Below are 19086 nucleotides of genomic sequence, written 5' to 3'. Positions count from 1 at the left end.
ACTTACTAAAAAGTGTATTTCAGCCACCTTGACCTTAATTATTTCCTTTTTTTTTTTTTTTTTTTACCTTTGGCAGTAATGAGAGTGAAATGAAAAAATAGAGTAGAACAGTTACAGTTCTTCATGCTTTTTAGTCTGAACATAGTACAGAACATAAGCTAATATTATATAGCTTTATGAAGTTGGAGTAACACCTGTTCACACTGAAGCAAGCATTGGGTTTTGAAATTATTGGTGTGGATATATTAGACTGTCATCTGCCTATGGATATTCTCTCACAAGGTATCCTATGGCTAACTTATGTTACAGAAAGGTAAATAAATTCCTTAAATCGAAGAATTTTGAAGCTTGGTTTGTTTTGCATAAAGACTTGTCAACTGCAGAGGTTAATTTTAGACCTTTAAAAAGTTTGATCATATCTGGCACACCTTACCATTGAAGAAATACATTTTCATTTATTTTGTTTGAATTAAAAATATTACCTGTTCTATTATTGGACTATCTGTGTAGCAGAAAAAAATTACGTTGTCAGCTGCTGATTTCTGTATCTTTCTAATTAAAAGAAAAAAGAAAAAAAAGGCCAGGCATAATTTTACTAAGAAGTTATAAATGTGAACTTCAACTCTGAGGTTCCTTCATCATTAAAGTCAACATTTTTTTGTATGACTTTTATATAGGATAGATAAGCTGATTTACTTCACTAGGGGATGTGCCAGTAGTAGGACAGAGTAGAAATTAAGTGTTATTTTAGTGATCTGGAAGCAATCCGTAACAGAAACAGCTTTTTTCTTTTTTTCTTTTTTTTTTTTTTTTTTTTTTCTGAGTAATACTTAAGAAAATGATTCTTTTTTTAGGAACAATTAGAGAAAGAGAAGCAGCAAAATGAAGGAAGATCTACAAATATTAATGATAAAATTTTTGAGAAGAAGCGTAAGTTTCTTTGTGTCCATATTGTTTGTGCATGCATTACTTTTCTACAGAAACAGAACAGAAGGGAGCAGAAAAGAGGAATTTCATACAGCAGAGTTTTGAAAAGTGGCAGTAAAAGTTCTTTGCTTTCTAAAGATATCTATCAAAGCTGACTTCATTATATTAGTATAAGGAAGAATTTTGGCTTTATTATTAAAATACAGGGCAGTTAATTATCTGGTATTTTTCATTTTGGGATGTAATATAAGTACTTGACTGTGTTTTTTCTGAAGTGTTAATAGCACTGCATTATAGCACTGCATTAGGTATTATTACTGTTTCCCTGAGGACTGTGGTGTGTTATGTGCTTTTGAGGGACTGGAAATGTACACAATGAATTGTGACATGTTGCAGTCCCAAATAATGAGGAGCAATTGAAAGCAGTTAAATATATCTGAGTGTTACAGTGGGTTTGTTTTTTTTTTTGTTTGTTTGTTTTGGTTTGGTTTTTTTTTTTAGGTAGAGACAGTAAATCATCACTGTTGTCAAAAAGTATCACTCTTTCTGTTCCTGGCAGCTCTTCTGGTACATCATCAGGTAAGAATTCTTTAAAAAAAAAATCTTACAGAATGATTTATCTCACATCAGCAGGTTAAAAACCAGGAAACTGCTGGCCTTTAGAGGCCAGAGTTTCATCTGCTGCAAAAAGGAGAACATTACAATCCTAGAAATGTATGTGATTTCTATGGTTTTTAGTTTTGGGTTTGTTTTTTTATTTATTTTAGTATATAAATAGGTGACATCAGCCTTATCCTTGTTACTGAAGTATTTATATCTGTTCCTTCAGCTAGTATAGGTTGACAGGAAATTATATTAAAAAGTGTTCAGAATTACTGAGGAAATGAAAATTATATTCATGTTAAAAGTTTTTGTTACTTCTAATTTTAGGCAAAGAAGACAAGAAATCCAAGTTGGTTCGAAGCCAGTCTTTCAATACTCAAGTACTGCATCCAAAATACAGCAACATAGACAAGTGTCCTAAGTATCTTTATTCTCTTAATTTCTTACTTCATAGGCAATTGTTTACCTAGTAGCCAAATGTTATGAAATTTATATGCATATGAATTTTCGAAAGTAGCAATGGGCTCTCTGAATTGTGACCTAAATTTTCAGCTTTCTGTTTAATTTATTAAGTTATTCAGTTTTGAACTGAGGGAAGAAATACCATTTAAAGGCCTGCAAATTGTTATGAATTCCTTTTACATTGGTATTTTTCATGTTGTATCATATATTGAAACTATTTTTCAATATGAAGTGCTATATCTAAATTTATACATCTCTTAAAGGAATTTCAGCATAACTTTCTCATTTAATTTTTTTCATATAAGCTCTGAAATAACATCTAATGTTATTAAACAGCCGGATGATACAACTGAGAAGAACGTATTTCTATAATAAGTAATGTGATTTGTTTTTTTTGTCTTTTTGAGTAAAAACTCTGCCACAGGGTATACATCTTCAGTATCAGTAATGGGAAAGAGTTCTATGTTATCCTTTAGTGGTAAGTAAGTTATTATATTGTGCATTATGGGTTTTTGTGTGTGTTCTTAATATGTGGATGCCATTAAACAAGCGTACCCTAAAGCTATTCTCCTAAAGGATGTAGAATAGCTGATATCCACTTGTTTGTGCACTTAAGTACTAGTCTAGTTAGTCTATTTTTAATTTTCTTTTTTTCTAGCAAGTTTGTTTAAATTTATATTTTAAAGAGGTAAAAGTAAAATTAGTTTAGCATTTCTTGATTGACATTTTGGATGTCATTAAAAAGTGGGGTTTGCAATTTGTCTCCACCAGTTTCACATGAGGAAAGGGATCTTATGTATACCTTCTGCTGAATTAGGGGAAGGAAACTGCCATCTAAAAATGCCCCTCTCTCCATTTGCTGTGGAAGGGTTTGGAGGATGTAAGAAAGATAAGAGGAATTGCTTCCTGTCTTTTTCCATTCACTACCAATAGACTCTGGACTGTCAGTTTGAATAAAATACATAAATTTAAGCAGCTAAAGACTAGCCAATTAAAACCCACTATTTTCTTGTATTAAATGTGTTAATCTTGTCCTCCAGTATGGGTCTTCTAATTGTTTGACTTTTTTGTAAAAGTACTTGCAGAAATGTTGAAACCATTCCTGTACAGAAAAGTGTTGCTATTGCCACAGGAAAAGCATCTCATCCTGTTTACTCTTTGTGTATTTTCAGACAGACTTTGTCTAAACTGCAAGTCTTTTTTTTCAGATGATTCCTTCCGGACCCATTCTACTGGTAACAGTGTGAATGCTGCCTTCCCTTCCAGTTCTCGCAATCTATTTAATTCAGCTGATCAAAAGAACAATGGAAATAAGGAGAGCCAGTCCCGAAAGATGAGCATGTAAGTGGTTGACAAGAGCTTAAATTGGGTCTGATTTTGGGTAAGCTCTGATTTTCAAAGGGAACTCTAAAGAGCCATTTAAAATTAAGCCTATACTTACAATACTTCTGCCTCAGATGTTGAAATACTAGAATAGCCAGTTAGGAATGTGACGTGTGCATTTACAAGTGGTTTTAAGAATTTGGTCCCTTATAATCAGTCTCCCATTTGTTTTTCCTGCAAGTTTCCATTCAGCTTGTGCATGGGTGAGGGGAGAGAAGAGTGTGGAATGGGACAAAGTAAACACTGGCTACCTCTTGAATGATCCTTCCTGGTGAATTAAGTGTCTGCATGAACTCATGTTTATCCACTTCAGGAAAGGTTCCTTTTTTTCACTTCAGGAAAGGTTCCTTATTTTAAGGTTCCTTTGAAAACAAACCAAAAGAACCCTCCCAACTTTACTCTCAGATGTAAGATTATGAAATTCCTAAACTGTAAAATAAAACACTTGAGTGTTTCACTAATGTAAAAATAAATTCTCTGAACAGCTTGCATTCAATATACCTTATATTACAATACAGTGTCTTGCTGTGTGATCACATAGGATTTTTTCTACTGGAATTTTATAATCTTCACTGTACAAGATAAATTTGTTACAGAAAGAAATCAAGTTTGCACAGTGACTTCTTGCATTTAAAAATGCATTTTCTTTGTAGTTCAGGTTGGAAGATATGTAGTGAATGAAGGTGGACTGTGTGTTGAGTCAGTGGTTTTAAATTGCTCTCTAGCCATGTCTTTGCCAGAGTCAAATGGCTTCTCTTAAATACTGCCCATGATAATTTAGACTTTTTATAGATGTTCACTAGATAGTCAGTTATTTTGAAGTGCAGGATTTCAAACTCAACACTTAGATTAATAGACATTCTGACATCTTCAAAGCTCTATGCAGTAAATAGGACATGTATCTTGAGGAGATAAAATGACATAGAGAGCTACATAGTTTCAAAAATTAGGTGTGCTGAAAACCCTATGTACTTTCACCCTGCATAGCTCTGTTCTCACTATTTAAAACTCGGAAAGTAGTTCAAACATTGTAAATTCCTTTTTGGCAACCATTATAGAAATGCCAGTTACCCATCTGTCTCACAAGCATTTGGGGGAAAATAAATGGATTAATATTATATAAAACATATAGATGCAAAGATTAGTTAGACATATATTTTTACATCACATAATAATCATCATCATCACATAATAGTTTTTCAAATGTCGTAAGTTTTTCTATTTTCTAAAATAAAACTCTATCTTTTGTTGGAATAGAAGGGGACAAAAACACTCACACAGAGCAGTTTGTACCTTTGTCCTCAGGCAGAGAATGTAGCCTGTAACAGACTCAGCTTCAAGTCTCCATGTACCATTCCCAAATACCCACGGCAGGTATTTGAACTAGGAGCTGATTTGAAAGGAGGTGTCTGATCAAACACAATGATCTGGATGCTCTTTCAGCTTCAGAAAGTCCCTAAACTTCATAGTGCCAGAAGCCAAGAGGATATACTAAGGGAGGAAAAATATTTTTGGGGGAAGAAGAGCACACCTGGAATGACCTACATTTAGACCTGAATAAGAGTTTTAATGTTCTGTGTTCTTATGGGAAAACACATCTCTCAAGTTGGTATAATATCTGCTGCATTGTAGATTCAATTTCTCTGTTGAAATGTAGCCCAATACCTAAATTGTTTTAATTTTAAAAATGGAGCAGCTCTATAAGGATATAATAAGAGTTACAGATACAGGAACTGTTGCTGGTAAGTGCATTCATCTGCATAACCTTGTTAATCACATATATGTTAAGGTGTACCTCTTTTCTCTTTATCTTATTCCAAATGTAACACTGAGTCTATAATAATAATTTAAAAAAAATCTATTTCAAGGAAATGTTATTTTCTGACTTTCTTATAGAAAAAAATAATATAAAAATATGTAAGCAGTTGTCATGAATCACTTTTATTAAGAGAACAGTTTGAAAATTGCATAATGAGAGTCGTAATTTTATAGATTATCATGAGCATCACTATCTATGCACTCATTAAGGCAGGAAACTTGTGGGAAAAAACTAATAACTGAGTATATATTTAGACTAAATCATGTAAATTTACATATGTGCTAGTTAATCATTGCTCTGACCATCATGACTCTGTCAAGCCCTACTTTTAGCTTACTGGCTTTACAGCATGAGTAAAGCAACTTCTAAAATGTTTATTTTTCTAAGTAAATATGTGTATTTGTGAAGAATGGAAGTTTGGGCAATAATATGTTGTATAATAATTAAAATTTCAACAGATGCAGTTAGTTATTCTTAGTTCGAAGGGATGTATGTTTGGACAATATATTATTATTTATTTATTATTATAATTTATTATTTATATTATTATTTATTATCTTTACTGTAATATTTTTTTAAAAACCGCTCTACTGAATTTTTGCAAATATTCACTTTTAACAACATAGTGCAGTTTGCAGGGATGAAGAATTTCAGATTTTGAACATGCCTGTTGTTCTAGGAATTTTTTAAAACCTGAAGTTACATTGATGCAGAACTGTGGTCTTTACTTGCATACTCCAGAGCTCAAATATTTTGTTTGCCCCCTCTGTTTTCAGAGATGTGTGTGCTAATTAAAATATTCCCTCTTTTGAAAAATAACGTAGATGCAAGAAAAAGAAAATCTCAGTAAGTCCTGATCCCGTGCTCACAAGCAGGTGACAGGAAAATGACCATTATCTTTGGTGTAATCTGCTAGACCTTAGGTAAAACTCAGCCTATAGAATATGCAAGAATTATTCTGTACCCATAGAACTTAATGGTGGAAGGACAAAAGAGATGAATTCCTTATTACAATCACCTTATGGAATAGAAAAAAAATCACAAAGAGCACTGGTTCAGTATTTCATCCCATAAGAGACCTTACTGAAGTCAATTTGCATGGAAAATGTGCTTTTCTGACTTTCTATTAAAGAATGGCCAGTTAGAACATGAATCATCCTAGTGCAGAAACTGACACAATTGTTAAACACTGTGTTCCATCAAGTAGTATTTTGCAATGTCACTTTATTACCTTCTTTTAAATGTTTTCATTTTTTATGAGACTAAGATATTTTCTTTTAGGGCAGGAATGGTTGTTTGGCTTACATTTGCATTGCTGCAATATAACTCATTTCAATATGCAATTGGGTAGAACTATTTTTCAGATTTTTATAGATTCATCAATAAAAATATTCAATGCTACAAACAGTATTTAAGAATTCTGCATCTTGCCAGTAGACATATAGGTAGCACCTGATACTATTTTATTTCACTTTCAATTAAAACTTATTTCAGAAAAAGAGGAATACAGGTTTTCCATCTTGTAAAAAGTGTTAGCAGATTTATTGTTGTAAAGAAATCAATTTCTTCATAGCAAATTGATACCAGTATTTTATGGGATGTCCACAACTGACCTCTAAGACTTCCACTTTGCTATATGACCATGTTGTAGCAATGTAATTCCTATGTATGTTTGTGGTTTTCATCCAGTCATGTAATTGCTTAGGAAGCTGAGCACGATATAAAGTAGTTGTGCCACTGACCTGCTTCACTTTGGGTTGTTGACTTATGGCTTCCATTCATGTTTTCATCTTGCTGTTTAAGACTGCAAGAGTTCTGAGGTCCAGTGGGACTGGCACATGGTTTTGTTCCCATTTAGTTGGCATCCTGACACTGATATGTTTTCATGATATATTCCATCAGCAATTTTAGAGTCGTGAAAGAGAAAAATAGCTTGTGTTGCTTGCAAATTGTATCATGAAATATTGATGCAAATTAGTATTTCCACAGAGTTCTAAAAGTTAAACCTTGCTCTTTGAAATATTTCTGGCCATTACAAACAGTTGTTAATTGACACGGCTACAAATCTGTGAAGCTGAAAACAGTATATTTAAAGATACAAAAATTTGACTATTTAAATTCCAGAAATTGTTCAAATGAAATTGTGGTCAACAGAAGACCTAGATGCAATACTGTAAAGAACTCCAGGTCTTTTCTATCTTCCCTGTCTCCTCTTTCTCTAGATTTTATCATGTCAGTATTTGTAACCATTAGGAGACTGCTTGTATGACCTCAGGTATCTTAGAGGAAACTATCTGACCTTCTGTAGAGAACTCAATGGAGAATCTTGTGAAGAATGTCCTCAGAATGCATCCATTTAGCTTTTTTAGTGGGTGCAGGTAGTAACTTTTTAAAGTACAGTGACTAAGCATTATAATAAAATGTTGCATGGAATAGGGGTTTATTCTGTTATATTATTAAAAAATATAGCAACTAATAATAACAATCTATTATGTGTGTTTCTTCTTTTGTATGAAGAAAAAACAGAAAATCAAATTCTTAGATCTTCTGACAGAAAAAGAAGGGAACCAGAGGCTGATGGAAGCAACTTTCTGGTGCATTAAGATGGGAGCAGCAGATAGGACTCTAATGCCTGGAATGAATAAAATGCATCTTGCTATGTTGAAACCTTTTATCTTTTCAATAAAATCCCAAGTTGTAAAATATGTTTCACTAAGTATTGTAATGATTGCAGAATTCTGATGTCATAGTGAAATGTTATGAAATAGAACCTTAGCTATGGGCTCATAACTGCTCCAGCTACAGGAAAGATTTTGTTTTCTTCACCTATGCCTTTGCAGTTCAAATTATTGGATTTAGAATGCAGATATCTATTACTTAATTGGATTATTTACAAGTTTAGCAATTGCTAGCACACATGTTTTATGTAAGAAATAGAAGGAATTTTTATGAATATGGAAAGGTAAGCCCAAATTTTAAAGAAACTTTAAACCTAATTTAAGACCAAAGTCCAGGGCCATTGATCAGTCTATAAAAAAACCATAAACATTAGTGGCATTGTGCTTTTTACAAGTACTAAGAAAAGTTCATAAAAATCCTGTGTATATTTCAAAGCAATCTAAAAGCATATGTCTCCAGATACATTAAAAAAAAAAACAAGTTTTATTTCATAGGTATAAATACTTGTTTTAATTTTTAGTATTTCAGACTGTATTTTCACTTGAACAATTTATAATGATGAATCTAGTTTTTAATCTGCTGCTATTGCAAGCTGTCATGCTTCAGTGATGTCATCTGCATTTGTTTGTATTAATGCTAATGTTTCTCTCAGAATATGTCTGTGGAAAAACATGCAATTCTATTTTAAAAAGTTTTATTTATGCCAATACTTGAGAGTGAGCCTATGAAGCTATTGTCAGCTTCTCTATTTCAAAATGGAAGCAGCATAAATATATTGATATCAGAAATGCGTGGTTTTTAAACTCTGTTGGTGTATGATAAAGGTGATCTAATTTGTGAATGCATATGCGTGTGTGGTTAATTTTTATAATGTAAAAATATAAAGGATGATTTACTCAAAATAAAACCTAGGACAATGCTGTACATGCATCTTGAAAAGAAATTTCTCAGGGCATCTTTTGTAATTAAAATAAATAAAAGCATTTATCTATAGAAGGCATTTATTTTAAATAGTAATAATGCTAGATGTATGCTGTCTTGTGTGAAATATAAAACATGTCCTTGGATATAGCAGTGTTCTACTGTCTGAATTCTTAAGTTTCTTACACTACAGTTGGCTTTAGGTATATCCTCTGTCTTTAGTCACAGACATTGTTTGGCTTCTCTGGAAGAACTCGAGTTTTCAGTTTCTTCTGCAGCCTGATCTTGTAAATCACAGATTTTTTTAAAAGCTTCTTCAGGTATTATGATGTTTAACATGCAATATTGAAAAAGATACACAGATTACCTATGCTGGTTCCTCCTAAATTCTGGTTTTGCCTCATTAATGAGAATGGTTCCCCAGGGACAGCAAACTCAGTGTGCCAGCTGCAGCCACTGATCACCCATGGGCTATAGGAGGCTGCTCAAGCTGTGCTCAGTCTGACTTCATCCAGAGCCCAAACTCTGATCAGCAGGACCCAGCTGCAGAACAGGACTCAAAACTGTGTTCGACCCTCAGATGCCTTCACTAGAGCAATGCAGAACAACCAGCCAGTAAGTTCAGAATCTTGAAGCCAAGCTATTTCTCTCCTTAATAAGCATGTGATGAGTTGTGTATACAGTCTGTCTTCTGTTCCTTATTGTATGTTGTTTTTAACTGATTATTTATGCTAATAACACTTGCTCCACTCAACAACTCTGCTATATATCAAATTCCTGCTGTGTAATCTTTAAATGCTCTATTTAGGCATTTTTAAATTCTGCATATCTTGTACAATACTCCTGGTATCTCCTGTATACTTTAATTAGTCCTTCACACTACAGATCTCCATCCCAGCAGTCTTCTGTGGGGCTGCTAGCTTCTGGGTTACTTTTGGGCAGCAGCAATACTTCTGAACATTTTGTAGCATTGCTTTTACCTGCAACTCAGAATCTCTAGAGGTCAACTATATGGGTGGTTGTCTATAGCAGCATTCCACCAATTAATCATTTCTGGGCAAAAAGGAGTGAATTTCTTTCTGGATACATTCACACTGCAATGCAGATTTTGGTTAGAAGAAACTCTGTAGTCTAGTTATGTTCCAGAGGCTGCCTGCTAAGTCCTTCTCTGAATGGCTTAAGCCAGGGTCTGGGCTGCTGTGGGCAGACATCTGATGGTAACGGGATTTTCAGAGGTCTTTCCCAGCTTTACCCTGTACTGTATCCTTTTTTATCTTCTCCTTTGGCTGCACCTGTCTATGTGTGCTTGCTGATAGACACTTCTGAAGCTTCTATGTCAAATAATTTTGAAAACTCTTCTGCCCCCTTTAGGGCAGCTATTTTATGAACACTCCGTGAGCAGAGTAATGCTTACATCTCTTATATAGCTGAAAGAAGCTTTTTGTGTTGTTTTGTACTTAATATGTAGAACTCTGCTGCTAATCAGAATTTGCTAAATGGTAAATATCTCACTATTCTGTTGAAATCACTGTACTACTACAATAAAGTGAATTATATTTAGATCATGGAAATATTTTTCTGAAACATTTTGGCAACAATTTAGTATCAGCTCTCTGAATAGATTTATTTCACTTTTAGGGAGGTAGGTTTTTTCCTGCCGATGTTTATCTTGGTTTATGTGTAGAGTCCTGCTACATCATTCACCCTGAAACCTAGATGATAAAACAGGCAAAAATTCTTTTTTTAGGAGAGGCTCATCTAGATAGCATGAAGTGGTACAGATTTAGATCTTCCAGGTTCAGAATATCTAAATTAGATTTTTAAAATTATTTTGTCTTTAATAATAGAAAGAATACTTTTAAACCAGGCACATTATGCACTCTGAGGAAATAAGATGATTTGATACTCTGAATAAACACTTTGAAAGAAGTCACACTCCCAGACAATGAAGACTTTATAATAGAATCAGCCCAATTTCTTCAGTAAATAAAGATCCCTAGTCTGAGGCTGTAAATTAATTTTTAGGGCGTGATCTTGCTTCTATTTTCATAAGTAGCAAAATTCTGCTAACATTAGGCTCAGTGGACTCTTAAGTCTCATTGCAAGAGAAGATAATTTTGAAGAATATCAAGCTGTAGCATTTGGGAAGGGGCTTCCTGAATATTTTGTCACATGAATCTCTGGCTTTCATTCAGATTTACCACTAACATGTTGAAGTTTAAAACAACCTCACAGAACTGAACTTTCAGTTTACATGCTAGGTTTTTCAAGGCTCATTTTTGTCATTGTGCCTTAGTGAATTTATCTTGCTATTTGACAATTTTTAAAGTATTAATAAAGTGCTGTGCTTCTAGATGGTGAGACAAAACAGCTTTTCAAATTTTCATATTTTACTTTATTTCTATTGTAGAGTAAATTGATAAAATAAAAATAAAGCCTCTTACATAGTCCAGATTAAAAACTGTTATCTTTATTCACATTTCTGTTGGGTCAACTACCCTGCCAATGAATAGCAGCGTTTTAAAAGTTTCTTCAAAAATCATAAAAAGGAACGGTCGGTCCACTTTGATGACAGGAGGCACTGTGAATGCAGTTATTTCTGACCCACTGGCTGCTGTGGCCTCAGTTCCTTCCTCATCCACTTCAATTACTGCCTTTTGGACAACCTGAAATGAGAAGTAAAATGTAACAGAAATAAATATTAATATGAATAATGTTTTTTCCCAGTGCAAGGCATTCAGATGAAGCAGGCTTCTATGAAGGATTCCAATGAGCAGGTCTGTACAGTCTAACTGTGTGGTAGACCTATATTCTGTCTGCTTCAGCAGCAGTCAGTGCAGCCACCAGGACCCCAGTTCTTACAGTGTGGATACCAGCTCAGGTGTTACTGAGCATAGACCTTAATAGAGATTTTGTTCTTGTAGCTGGTAGCATGAAGCAACCATTGCATCTATATGCTTCTCCACTTTACCTCACTATGTAAGGGGATCTTTTTAAAAAATGGGAGGTGTGTTTTCACTAGACACAAACACTGGAATCATTCACAGCTGATTTTCTGAGAGCTTATACAAATGCACCAACCCTGGCTTTTCCCATGGCTTTTTTTAATATGCACATTCAGTAGAAGAGACTTGATTGGCCTAAAGACCTTCTGTTCCCACTGAAATTGCTGTAAAAATACAGCTGTATTGTACAAATAATTTGCTGTGACGTTGTTTTCTCTGCCAAGATACACAAAAGGAAAGGCAACGCTGTTTCGGCTTCTCTTTCTCACCGCTACCTGTTTCAGATTTTATTACTTGAGCTTTCTGAAGTTCTTTGTTTATAATAACTGTTCCTGGACTGGTTTCCTTCTGTGAGTTTCCTTCCTTGCTCGGGATTTTGCCATTTGACTGTCATTTGCAATGACTTTCTTGGTCACAGTTCTTGTTTAATTGTCCTCCTCCCCCACCAACCATATAGATCTTGAAGCAGAGCTTTCCTTGTGTGATGCTCTGGCTTTGGAAGGTCTTGAGCACATATGAAATATAATTGCCCTTCACTTCAACACACCTCATACTTAAGTGGGATCCAAACTGACTGAGGTGTGCATATTCCATATACTTGGTAGATGAAGCCCTTTCCTGTTCCTCTAAGTGTATATGATATAATCTTTTGTCTGGAGCATTTGTATACTATAAGAATTAAAATAGCAAATAATTTTAGAAGACTTACCTGTGAAACTGATACATATTCTTGACCTGTGAGATGACTAAGATCTGCTGTACGTGTAAAGAGTTTTTTAATTCCAAGAGCATGAAGCAATTTCTTCATTTTATATTTTTGCTCAAGTTTGAATTTTGGCAGTATAATGTCCACTTTTCTATTTAAAAAAAAAAAAAGTTCAATGCAAACTTAGACTATATAGTAGGTCACTTGACAGCTGAAAGGCATGTTATGCAGTAATTAAGCTTTACAGAGAAAAATTAGGGGCAAAACCTAAAGAGTCTCTGCTGGAATTCAGGTTGGCAGAATATGCTCTCTGGCCTTTTCATTGCCAAAAATGCAAGAAATAATTTCCTTCTCTGTATAAAATACTCCCACCAGCACTTACAGTGTTCTGATACCCGGGTGACACTGTAATTTGTGTCAGTGTGCCAGTGAAAAGAATTGTCACTGCAGAAATAAAATTTCACAGGAATAATTTTGACTTACATTTTCATAGTCAAGTTTATCTATTACTCTCGGTTTCTGTGGCAGCAAAGGTTTCATAAATATTCGTAAATATAGTGCATATCTATATTTATTTTGCTTTTTGCCTGGAAGTGCTAAATTAATGGAGAGAGAAGGCCTAAGGAAAAATTTGGAAAGATTAGCTTGACCATGCCCTCAGAGAAATCAATATTTCTAACTGAGGTGAGCCACTGACTTGTCACCTCCCTGCAAGCTTTCACATGCTGCTCAGCCCGAGGGCAGCCTATTTAAAAGCTTCTGCTCTGTAGATACCTAACAGCACCAAGATACCAGCCGCTAAAAAGGTGAGGAGGAAGAGGAAATTGTTGTGCTTTCTCTCTTTGCTGCAAGATATGAGATATTAAGGCCAACCAATGTTAAAACAATACCTGATCTTCATGTTTCCAAGCCAGGATTCCACAAGCTCTGTAGTCAAATGGTCTTCAAGTGAAATGTAATCTCCCTCCTTTTCTGGGATGGCAATCAGCATGTGGGCTTTCCCTTTGTAGGGAAGCTTTATCACAGTGCATCTTAAGTTCTCATCAAAAGTTGAATTAATTTTATCTGACTTGAACATCATGGGTACCTGCACGCTTCTGTATTTGTTTATGTGGAAAGTCTCCGTTTTTGTGAATTTGGAATTAAATGGATGTACCCATTTGCCTGAGGAAAGAAAGAAATTAAATAATTGTGTGTATTCAGAGTTGTTCAGAAAAATGTTCAGAAACCCTTAGAAAAATTCTTTCTATATCTACTTGACATGGATGTCAGTTGTGTCTGTGGTTAAATGCATGACAATTGCAGTATATTCAGTGTATATACTTCAAATTTTTTACAGCCAGGAAATGGAAGTAATCCACCAAATTTACTCCTTCCTTTGCAGGGAAAGAAGGGAAGTATTTTTCTGAGGTTGATTAGATGCATTAGTCAAGTTCAGATCTGAAATCCTTTTTTTTTTTTTTTTTTTTTTTAAGGAATTTCTGTATGAGCATTCCTCTTCTATTAACATGTCACCTTTGATATTCTCTACCAGCTGTGAAACATCATGGGTTTAAATTAATTATGCAGTCCTTTGGATGGGGACTCAGCAGTGCACTGATTTTAGGGTACACTGGAATGTGACATCTTCTATACTCATGATTCTGATCTCTACTGTTGCTTTCAAATGTAGCCATGGCCTTTTACCTATTTTTCCTGGTTTTCTGCCAGGGAAAGTAACTTTGGCATTGGACAAACTGGACATGTAAATATGAAAGAGTACACTTAGTCCATGGGGGAGACTGTGTGGCTCAGGTGTAATTTTATTTGTTCTCATTTTGCATTCAATTTAGGGGGCTTGCCATGGATGGCATTTGCTGAGTGCCTTGGGCTGGAGTAGTGGTTGTGACTATGAGTTCTCTGCACAGCATTTCTCTCACCTCCTTTGCTGGCCTAGGTCTTTGCTTTTTCTTTTTACCTAACAAGGTGTCTCTGACATCTATATGGCTGTTTCAGAGTAAAGGATGGGCTATTACTCCTTGTCACTGCCAGGACCTCCTTTTGGAGTCCTTTATCTGTCTTCTAAGCCAGCAGTCAGGAAGACCACAACAGCAGGAAAAGGAGAGTAGGATATTTGGCAGTAGAGGACCTCTCCACAGAACAGTCTGTGCCACAGTCTCTTGTCACTATTTCTTTTTGTCACTCTGTAAAGTAATATAGTGGGGTACTTTGTCACTTCAGTTCCTCTGGGGAAAAGAAAATTCTTGACTGAAATAGAGCAGTTATTTGTGTTTTCATTTTTTGTGTACTATACATAAAATTATGCAATGCTTTTATGCCCAGAATTCAGCATTCAAAAAAAATAGCATTATTAAAGCTTTTTCATTTTAACTGGTGAGCAAAATTTAAGCATCTTTTTAAGTCATAAAAGGATTGCCTAGAGATGGATTGAAATAGTTTGATGGAGGGCGTTTTGTTCTCTTTGAGAATCTGTTGTATGGAAGAAACCAGAAAAGAATTCTGTTTCCCTATGATGAAAAATAATTCCCTATTAAATAAACCTGATAGAAGCCAGTAAACCTAGACAGAGATGTAGAGAAGACAGAACATCTGAGTTATTGTAAACTTACTCTAAGGTAGATGAAGTCAGAGTCTCTTTCCTTCTAACAAATAATCAGTTTGAAATAGGAAAACATCAGTTACCTTTAAAGACAATGTAGTCCACAAGTAGCAGTTTATTATGGCGGTCAAGCTCTTCAAAAAGCTCAGGGATTTTTCCTTTTGTCTTTTTTTTAATATTTTGATTTATGACATATTTTGCCTGTGTGAAGTTTTGGAAATCCACTCGGAGGAATTCCATGTCAAAGTACTGCTTAGATAAATTGAGGAAAGACTCCTTCAATCTGAAGTCCTTTTCAATAAAAGAAAGAGAGCCTTGCACAAGTAGAAGTTCATCATTCATTGTAATGTTATCTTTAAGTTGTTTAAACAAAGCTGGTAAATGATGGTGATCCACTTTGTCCTTCAAAGCATGGAGGTTTAGACCTTTTACTATTTGTCTGCGTGTTTCTCCTTTGGCTGCCATCATATAAGCAGTCATGAGAGCTGATACGGAAAGGGGAGAGATGATTACATTGTTATCATGTGTCATCGAAATTTTTCTGTAGAGGTTAAATCCAAAGTTTGCAGTCTTTTCTGTGAAGTTGTAAAGAGTGAACTCTTCAAGACCTTGTTCTTCAAAGAACTTGGAGATATTTTTATGCTGGTACCACTCTTCAGAAATACTAACATTTTTTTCTCTTTCCAAGAAATTATTCTCTTTTTTTGTCTTGGGAATTTTAGAATTGATGCCAGCCTGGCTGATTTCAACACATATTTCACCTAAGAGAAGCAGGTAAATTCCTGTTTTCATGTTGACATCCAGTAATGAGCTCTTTTAATTTTTCTAGTAAAGAAAATGAAGAAGAAAAAAAGAAAAGGCAACACAATGACTTTTTAGTTTGTTCTTCTATTTACAGTCCAAAAGATCATATATGTAGCAAAGTGGTCTTTCTGCATCTTCAGTATATACTCTCTAAATCTAAGATCTGGTTCTTACCTGAAAGGTCTAATTTAGATCAGTGAAAGAGAAGTTTCCAGCATCATTAAGTGAATGCAGAAGAAATGTCATGATCTTGTGGTATTAGTGGTTCATGTCAGAAGTCAAAAAATTGACTTGTTGGACCTGTGTGGCAGCTTTTGATCCCATGAAATGTATGTCATCTCTAAGCACAGGAACTCTGGCCAGCATGTGGTGGTGATGACATTTTCCCTGGAGCACCTTGACGTAGATTAATGCTCAGAAATTTGAATGGGGACCTATTGAGAGCTGAGACCTACAGCTCCCTTTCAGTGCTTCATTGGCACAGGATGTGCATTGTGTTCTCCAGTCATGGTTGCCATTTTTATGGGATCCATCTGGGTAGTGGTAGTGGCCTAACAGTATCTTACCAGCCCTTCTGTTGAAATCTTAATATTTGTTATCTTACATTTTTTATATTAGTGGCATTTCCCTTGGGGAAAAAAGTCCTCTGAGAAGCACAAAAGTCTGACTTTATGTTAAATACCAACCCAGAAAGCAACCTAGTTTTGAAAGTTAGAGAACATTATATTAAAACTTTTCTTTTTAAAACAGACACTTAAATACCTGTACATTCTATACAGAAGTCAAACTACAAACACTAGTTTTTGTTCCAGAAATGTTAACTTCCATGAACCATGAAGAAAAACAACTTATATATGTGAATATTTTTGAAGTATCTCAGATTTAACTCACATAACACTGGATTTCTGTGCTGCAAATTACTTTTACAACTTTTGAAAAACAGGTGTTCCATGTAACTTATTCCTTGGTGAATTTTTATGGAAGGATATATTTATCTGGTTAAGTAGAAAATTAAAATCAGAATTAACCAGTCTGCAGACACTGCCTTAAGACAAACTCATTAGAATAAATCAGGATTAACTCCACTAGCATATGGATTGCCCTAGATTGGTCCAATGAAAGGCAGAATCTATGCCTGTGGGACTTTCAGCCAATCATTTATTGAACCTAGTAAAAACCACAGTCTTGAAATACGAAGCCATAGCATAATAGGGAGCTACACTAGTAATGGTACCTGGTCAAGGTGAGCTATTTTCACATATGTGAAGGAAAACAAAGATCCTAATGTTAATGTGGTACCAGTAGTGCTTTGTCAAGAAAATATTGTTTCAGGGATATTTATTATTGAAAGACATGTGCAAAATGAAAACCCAGAGTTTATACTTCATCTTACTCTTTGGTTCACTTACTTACAGAAAAGTTCATTTGGGAAAAAAATTAGACACACGGAAGTTTTTAATATTATCTGTAATCTATCTAATGACTTCTGCCCAGTCAACTCTTTCCTTGCTATGTTCATTGTTGAAGAGCTAGGCGTCAGATACACAAATGACAAGCATAGAAAAATCTTCTATCTCTTTCATTTTTACTATCTATAAAACATCTGGAAATTTAGAAGCAATAGGTGAAGTATTTCTACAAATGCAACGAGTGTACTGATGAGACCCTGGAGGAACAGGAATGCTTTAGGCGCAGGAAATTTTTGCCAGTGAACCTGATCAACACTCCACTGCCAAAAGCAACCTCAAAAAGGATGTCAAAGCTCTGTGAAAACTGAGATAAATAATTAACACACACCAGTTTTTGTATCCAACATACACAGCAGTGGTAAAGGAGACATTAGGTCTACTGTGTCTGAATCCCTAGAGTAAACATCTTAATATGTGGCTGCATCAAGAAGAGCAGCCTCTAGCTCAGCAGGAGAACAAGACTGAAGTTCTGACCTCAGTGTCTGTACAGACCAAGATGTTGCATCTTCTAATGTACTTCTGTTGAGAGCTTACTTTCTAGTAAATTAATGTGAAATTTCTGTTACTGCTGATACTTACCAACCCTGAAAAGGTTTTGGAGCCTGAAACTGAAACCACAATGTGCTTGTGAGGAATGCTTGCTTTTCCTAATTTCATTTTAATTTCACCCTTCTGCTAGAGGTTGCTTTTCACTGCATCCAGATCATTCTCCTGATCTCATGCCATCGAATTCCTGTTCTTTTATATTTCACTGCCCAATAAATACTGAAGCAGGTTTGTCCGTGCCATTTCCTCCCTGAAAATAGCATGATTTGATCTCAATAGCACAAGGATGAAACAATTGTTATGTGCTTAAAAATACAGTGTTATACTTAAATTGTGATTTCTGAGCAAAGTTAATATGGAGTCTCTCATCTGTTCAACAAAATGTTTGGACAGAACCAGACACATCTCACAGAAGGTCTCAGGCAAACTTTAGATAGTGAGAATAGTGATATTTGCACATGCAAAGTCAGCTGTGCTTATCATTCATCTTTCCCTCAAAACAATCTAATAACTTCTCTGCCATACGTCAGTGTTGAAATGCATCTTGAATAGGCATCTTGAATCTTTAGAGACACAGTTTCCTATTGTAAATTAAACAGGATTTTCAAGACCACCAAGCCTGCACAAAATACTTATGTGTAGCAGTGTAATGCAGATGGATAAATGAGGTTAAAAGATGGATTATGTGCCCCATCATTAAAATAGTGACTCAACAATCTAGAAAACACATGGCAACTGTTAACTGCTCCTTGTATGTTAAGAACCTGTAACAGCAAATTACAGTCATTGTATAATTTGTGATTTAGCATATGGGAAAGCTGGTTTTATTTGATTGCCATTTATTGAATTTCACAGTTGCCTGATTCAGGCTGTGGGAGTTAGTCCTGTAAAGGTGTGTTGATGTGAGTACTGAGATATTTGGGTGCCAAATCACAGGGTGCTTTTGGCAGTCAGGTGGTGTGCTATTTTCTTTTGAGATAATAGGTCACGTTCTATACTTGGTGCAACACAGATGGGCTGTAGTGACTTAGCAGGGAGGCAGTGAAATCCCTGAATGTTACAGCTCCTCTTGAGTATACAGCAGCCAGGGAACAGAGTGAAATACGCAGCTTACTGCGTGCATAGTTTTTTCTTTATTTTTCATTCCCATTCAGTTTTGTTTT

General features: G+C 35.0%; 2 protein-coding genes across 3 annotated transcripts in view; one reads left to right on the top strand and one right to left on the bottom strand.

Annotated features, from left to right (window-relative positions):
- PPP4R4 (protein phosphatase 4 regulatory subunit 4) overlaps positions 1-7899 on the top strand; it is a 59135-nt gene extending 51236 nt beyond the window's left edge. For both annotated transcript variants that reach the window (XM_071745712.1, XM_071745711.1), the window contains 6 exons: positions 855-930; positions 1429-1506; positions 1858-1951; positions 2400-2470; positions 3201-3333; positions 7712-7899. In XM_071745712.1, coding sequence (XP_071601813.1) covers positions 855-930; positions 1429-1506; positions 1858-1951; positions 2400-2470; positions 3201-3333; positions 7712-7736 — 477 coding nt within the window. In that variant the 3' untranslated portion in view covers positions 7737-7899. The remainder of the gene's footprint in view (positions 1-854; positions 931-1428; positions 1507-1857; positions 1952-2399; positions 2471-3200; positions 3334-7711) is intronic.
- A 3343-nt stretch (positions 7900-11242) lies between these two features.
- SERPINA10 (serpin family A member 10) lies at positions 11243-15947 on the bottom strand. The gene is made up of 4 exons (XM_071745709.1): positions 15188-15947; positions 13396-13669; positions 12509-12656; positions 11243-11460 (listed from the first exon to the last, which is right to left on the bottom strand). Exons 1-4 carry the CDS (start codon positions 15894-15896, stop codon positions 11269-11271), a joined length of 1323 nt encoding a protein of 440 aa, XP_071601810.1. The 5' UTR covers positions 15897-15947; the 3' UTR covers positions 11243-11268.
- Positions 15948-19086: the final 3139 nt, after the last annotated feature.

The sequence above is a fragment of the Heliangelus exortis genome, chromosome 5 (genome assembly GCF_036169615.1).
Source record: "Heliangelus exortis chromosome 5, bHelExo1.hap1, whole genome shotgun sequence".
Lineage (NCBI taxonomy): Eukaryota > Metazoa > Chordata > Aves > Apodiformes > Trochilidae > Heliangelus > Heliangelus exortis.
This window is presented reverse-complemented; position numbering and strand designations above follow the sequence as displayed.

Coding starts and splice junctions, on each gene's coding strand:
- SERPINA10 (XM_071745709.1), bottom strand. CDS start 15,896: ATGAAAACAGGAATTTACCTGCTTCTCTTAGGTGAAATATGTGTTGAA. Junction 13,670..15,187: donor GGACTACATTGTCTTTAAAG/GTAACTGATGTT, acceptor TTCTTTCCTCAG/GCAAATGGGTACATCCATTT. Junction 12,657..13,395: donor CTTGGAAACATGAAGATCAG/GTATTGTTTTAA, acceptor TTTTTTAAATAG/AAAAGTGGACATTATACTGC.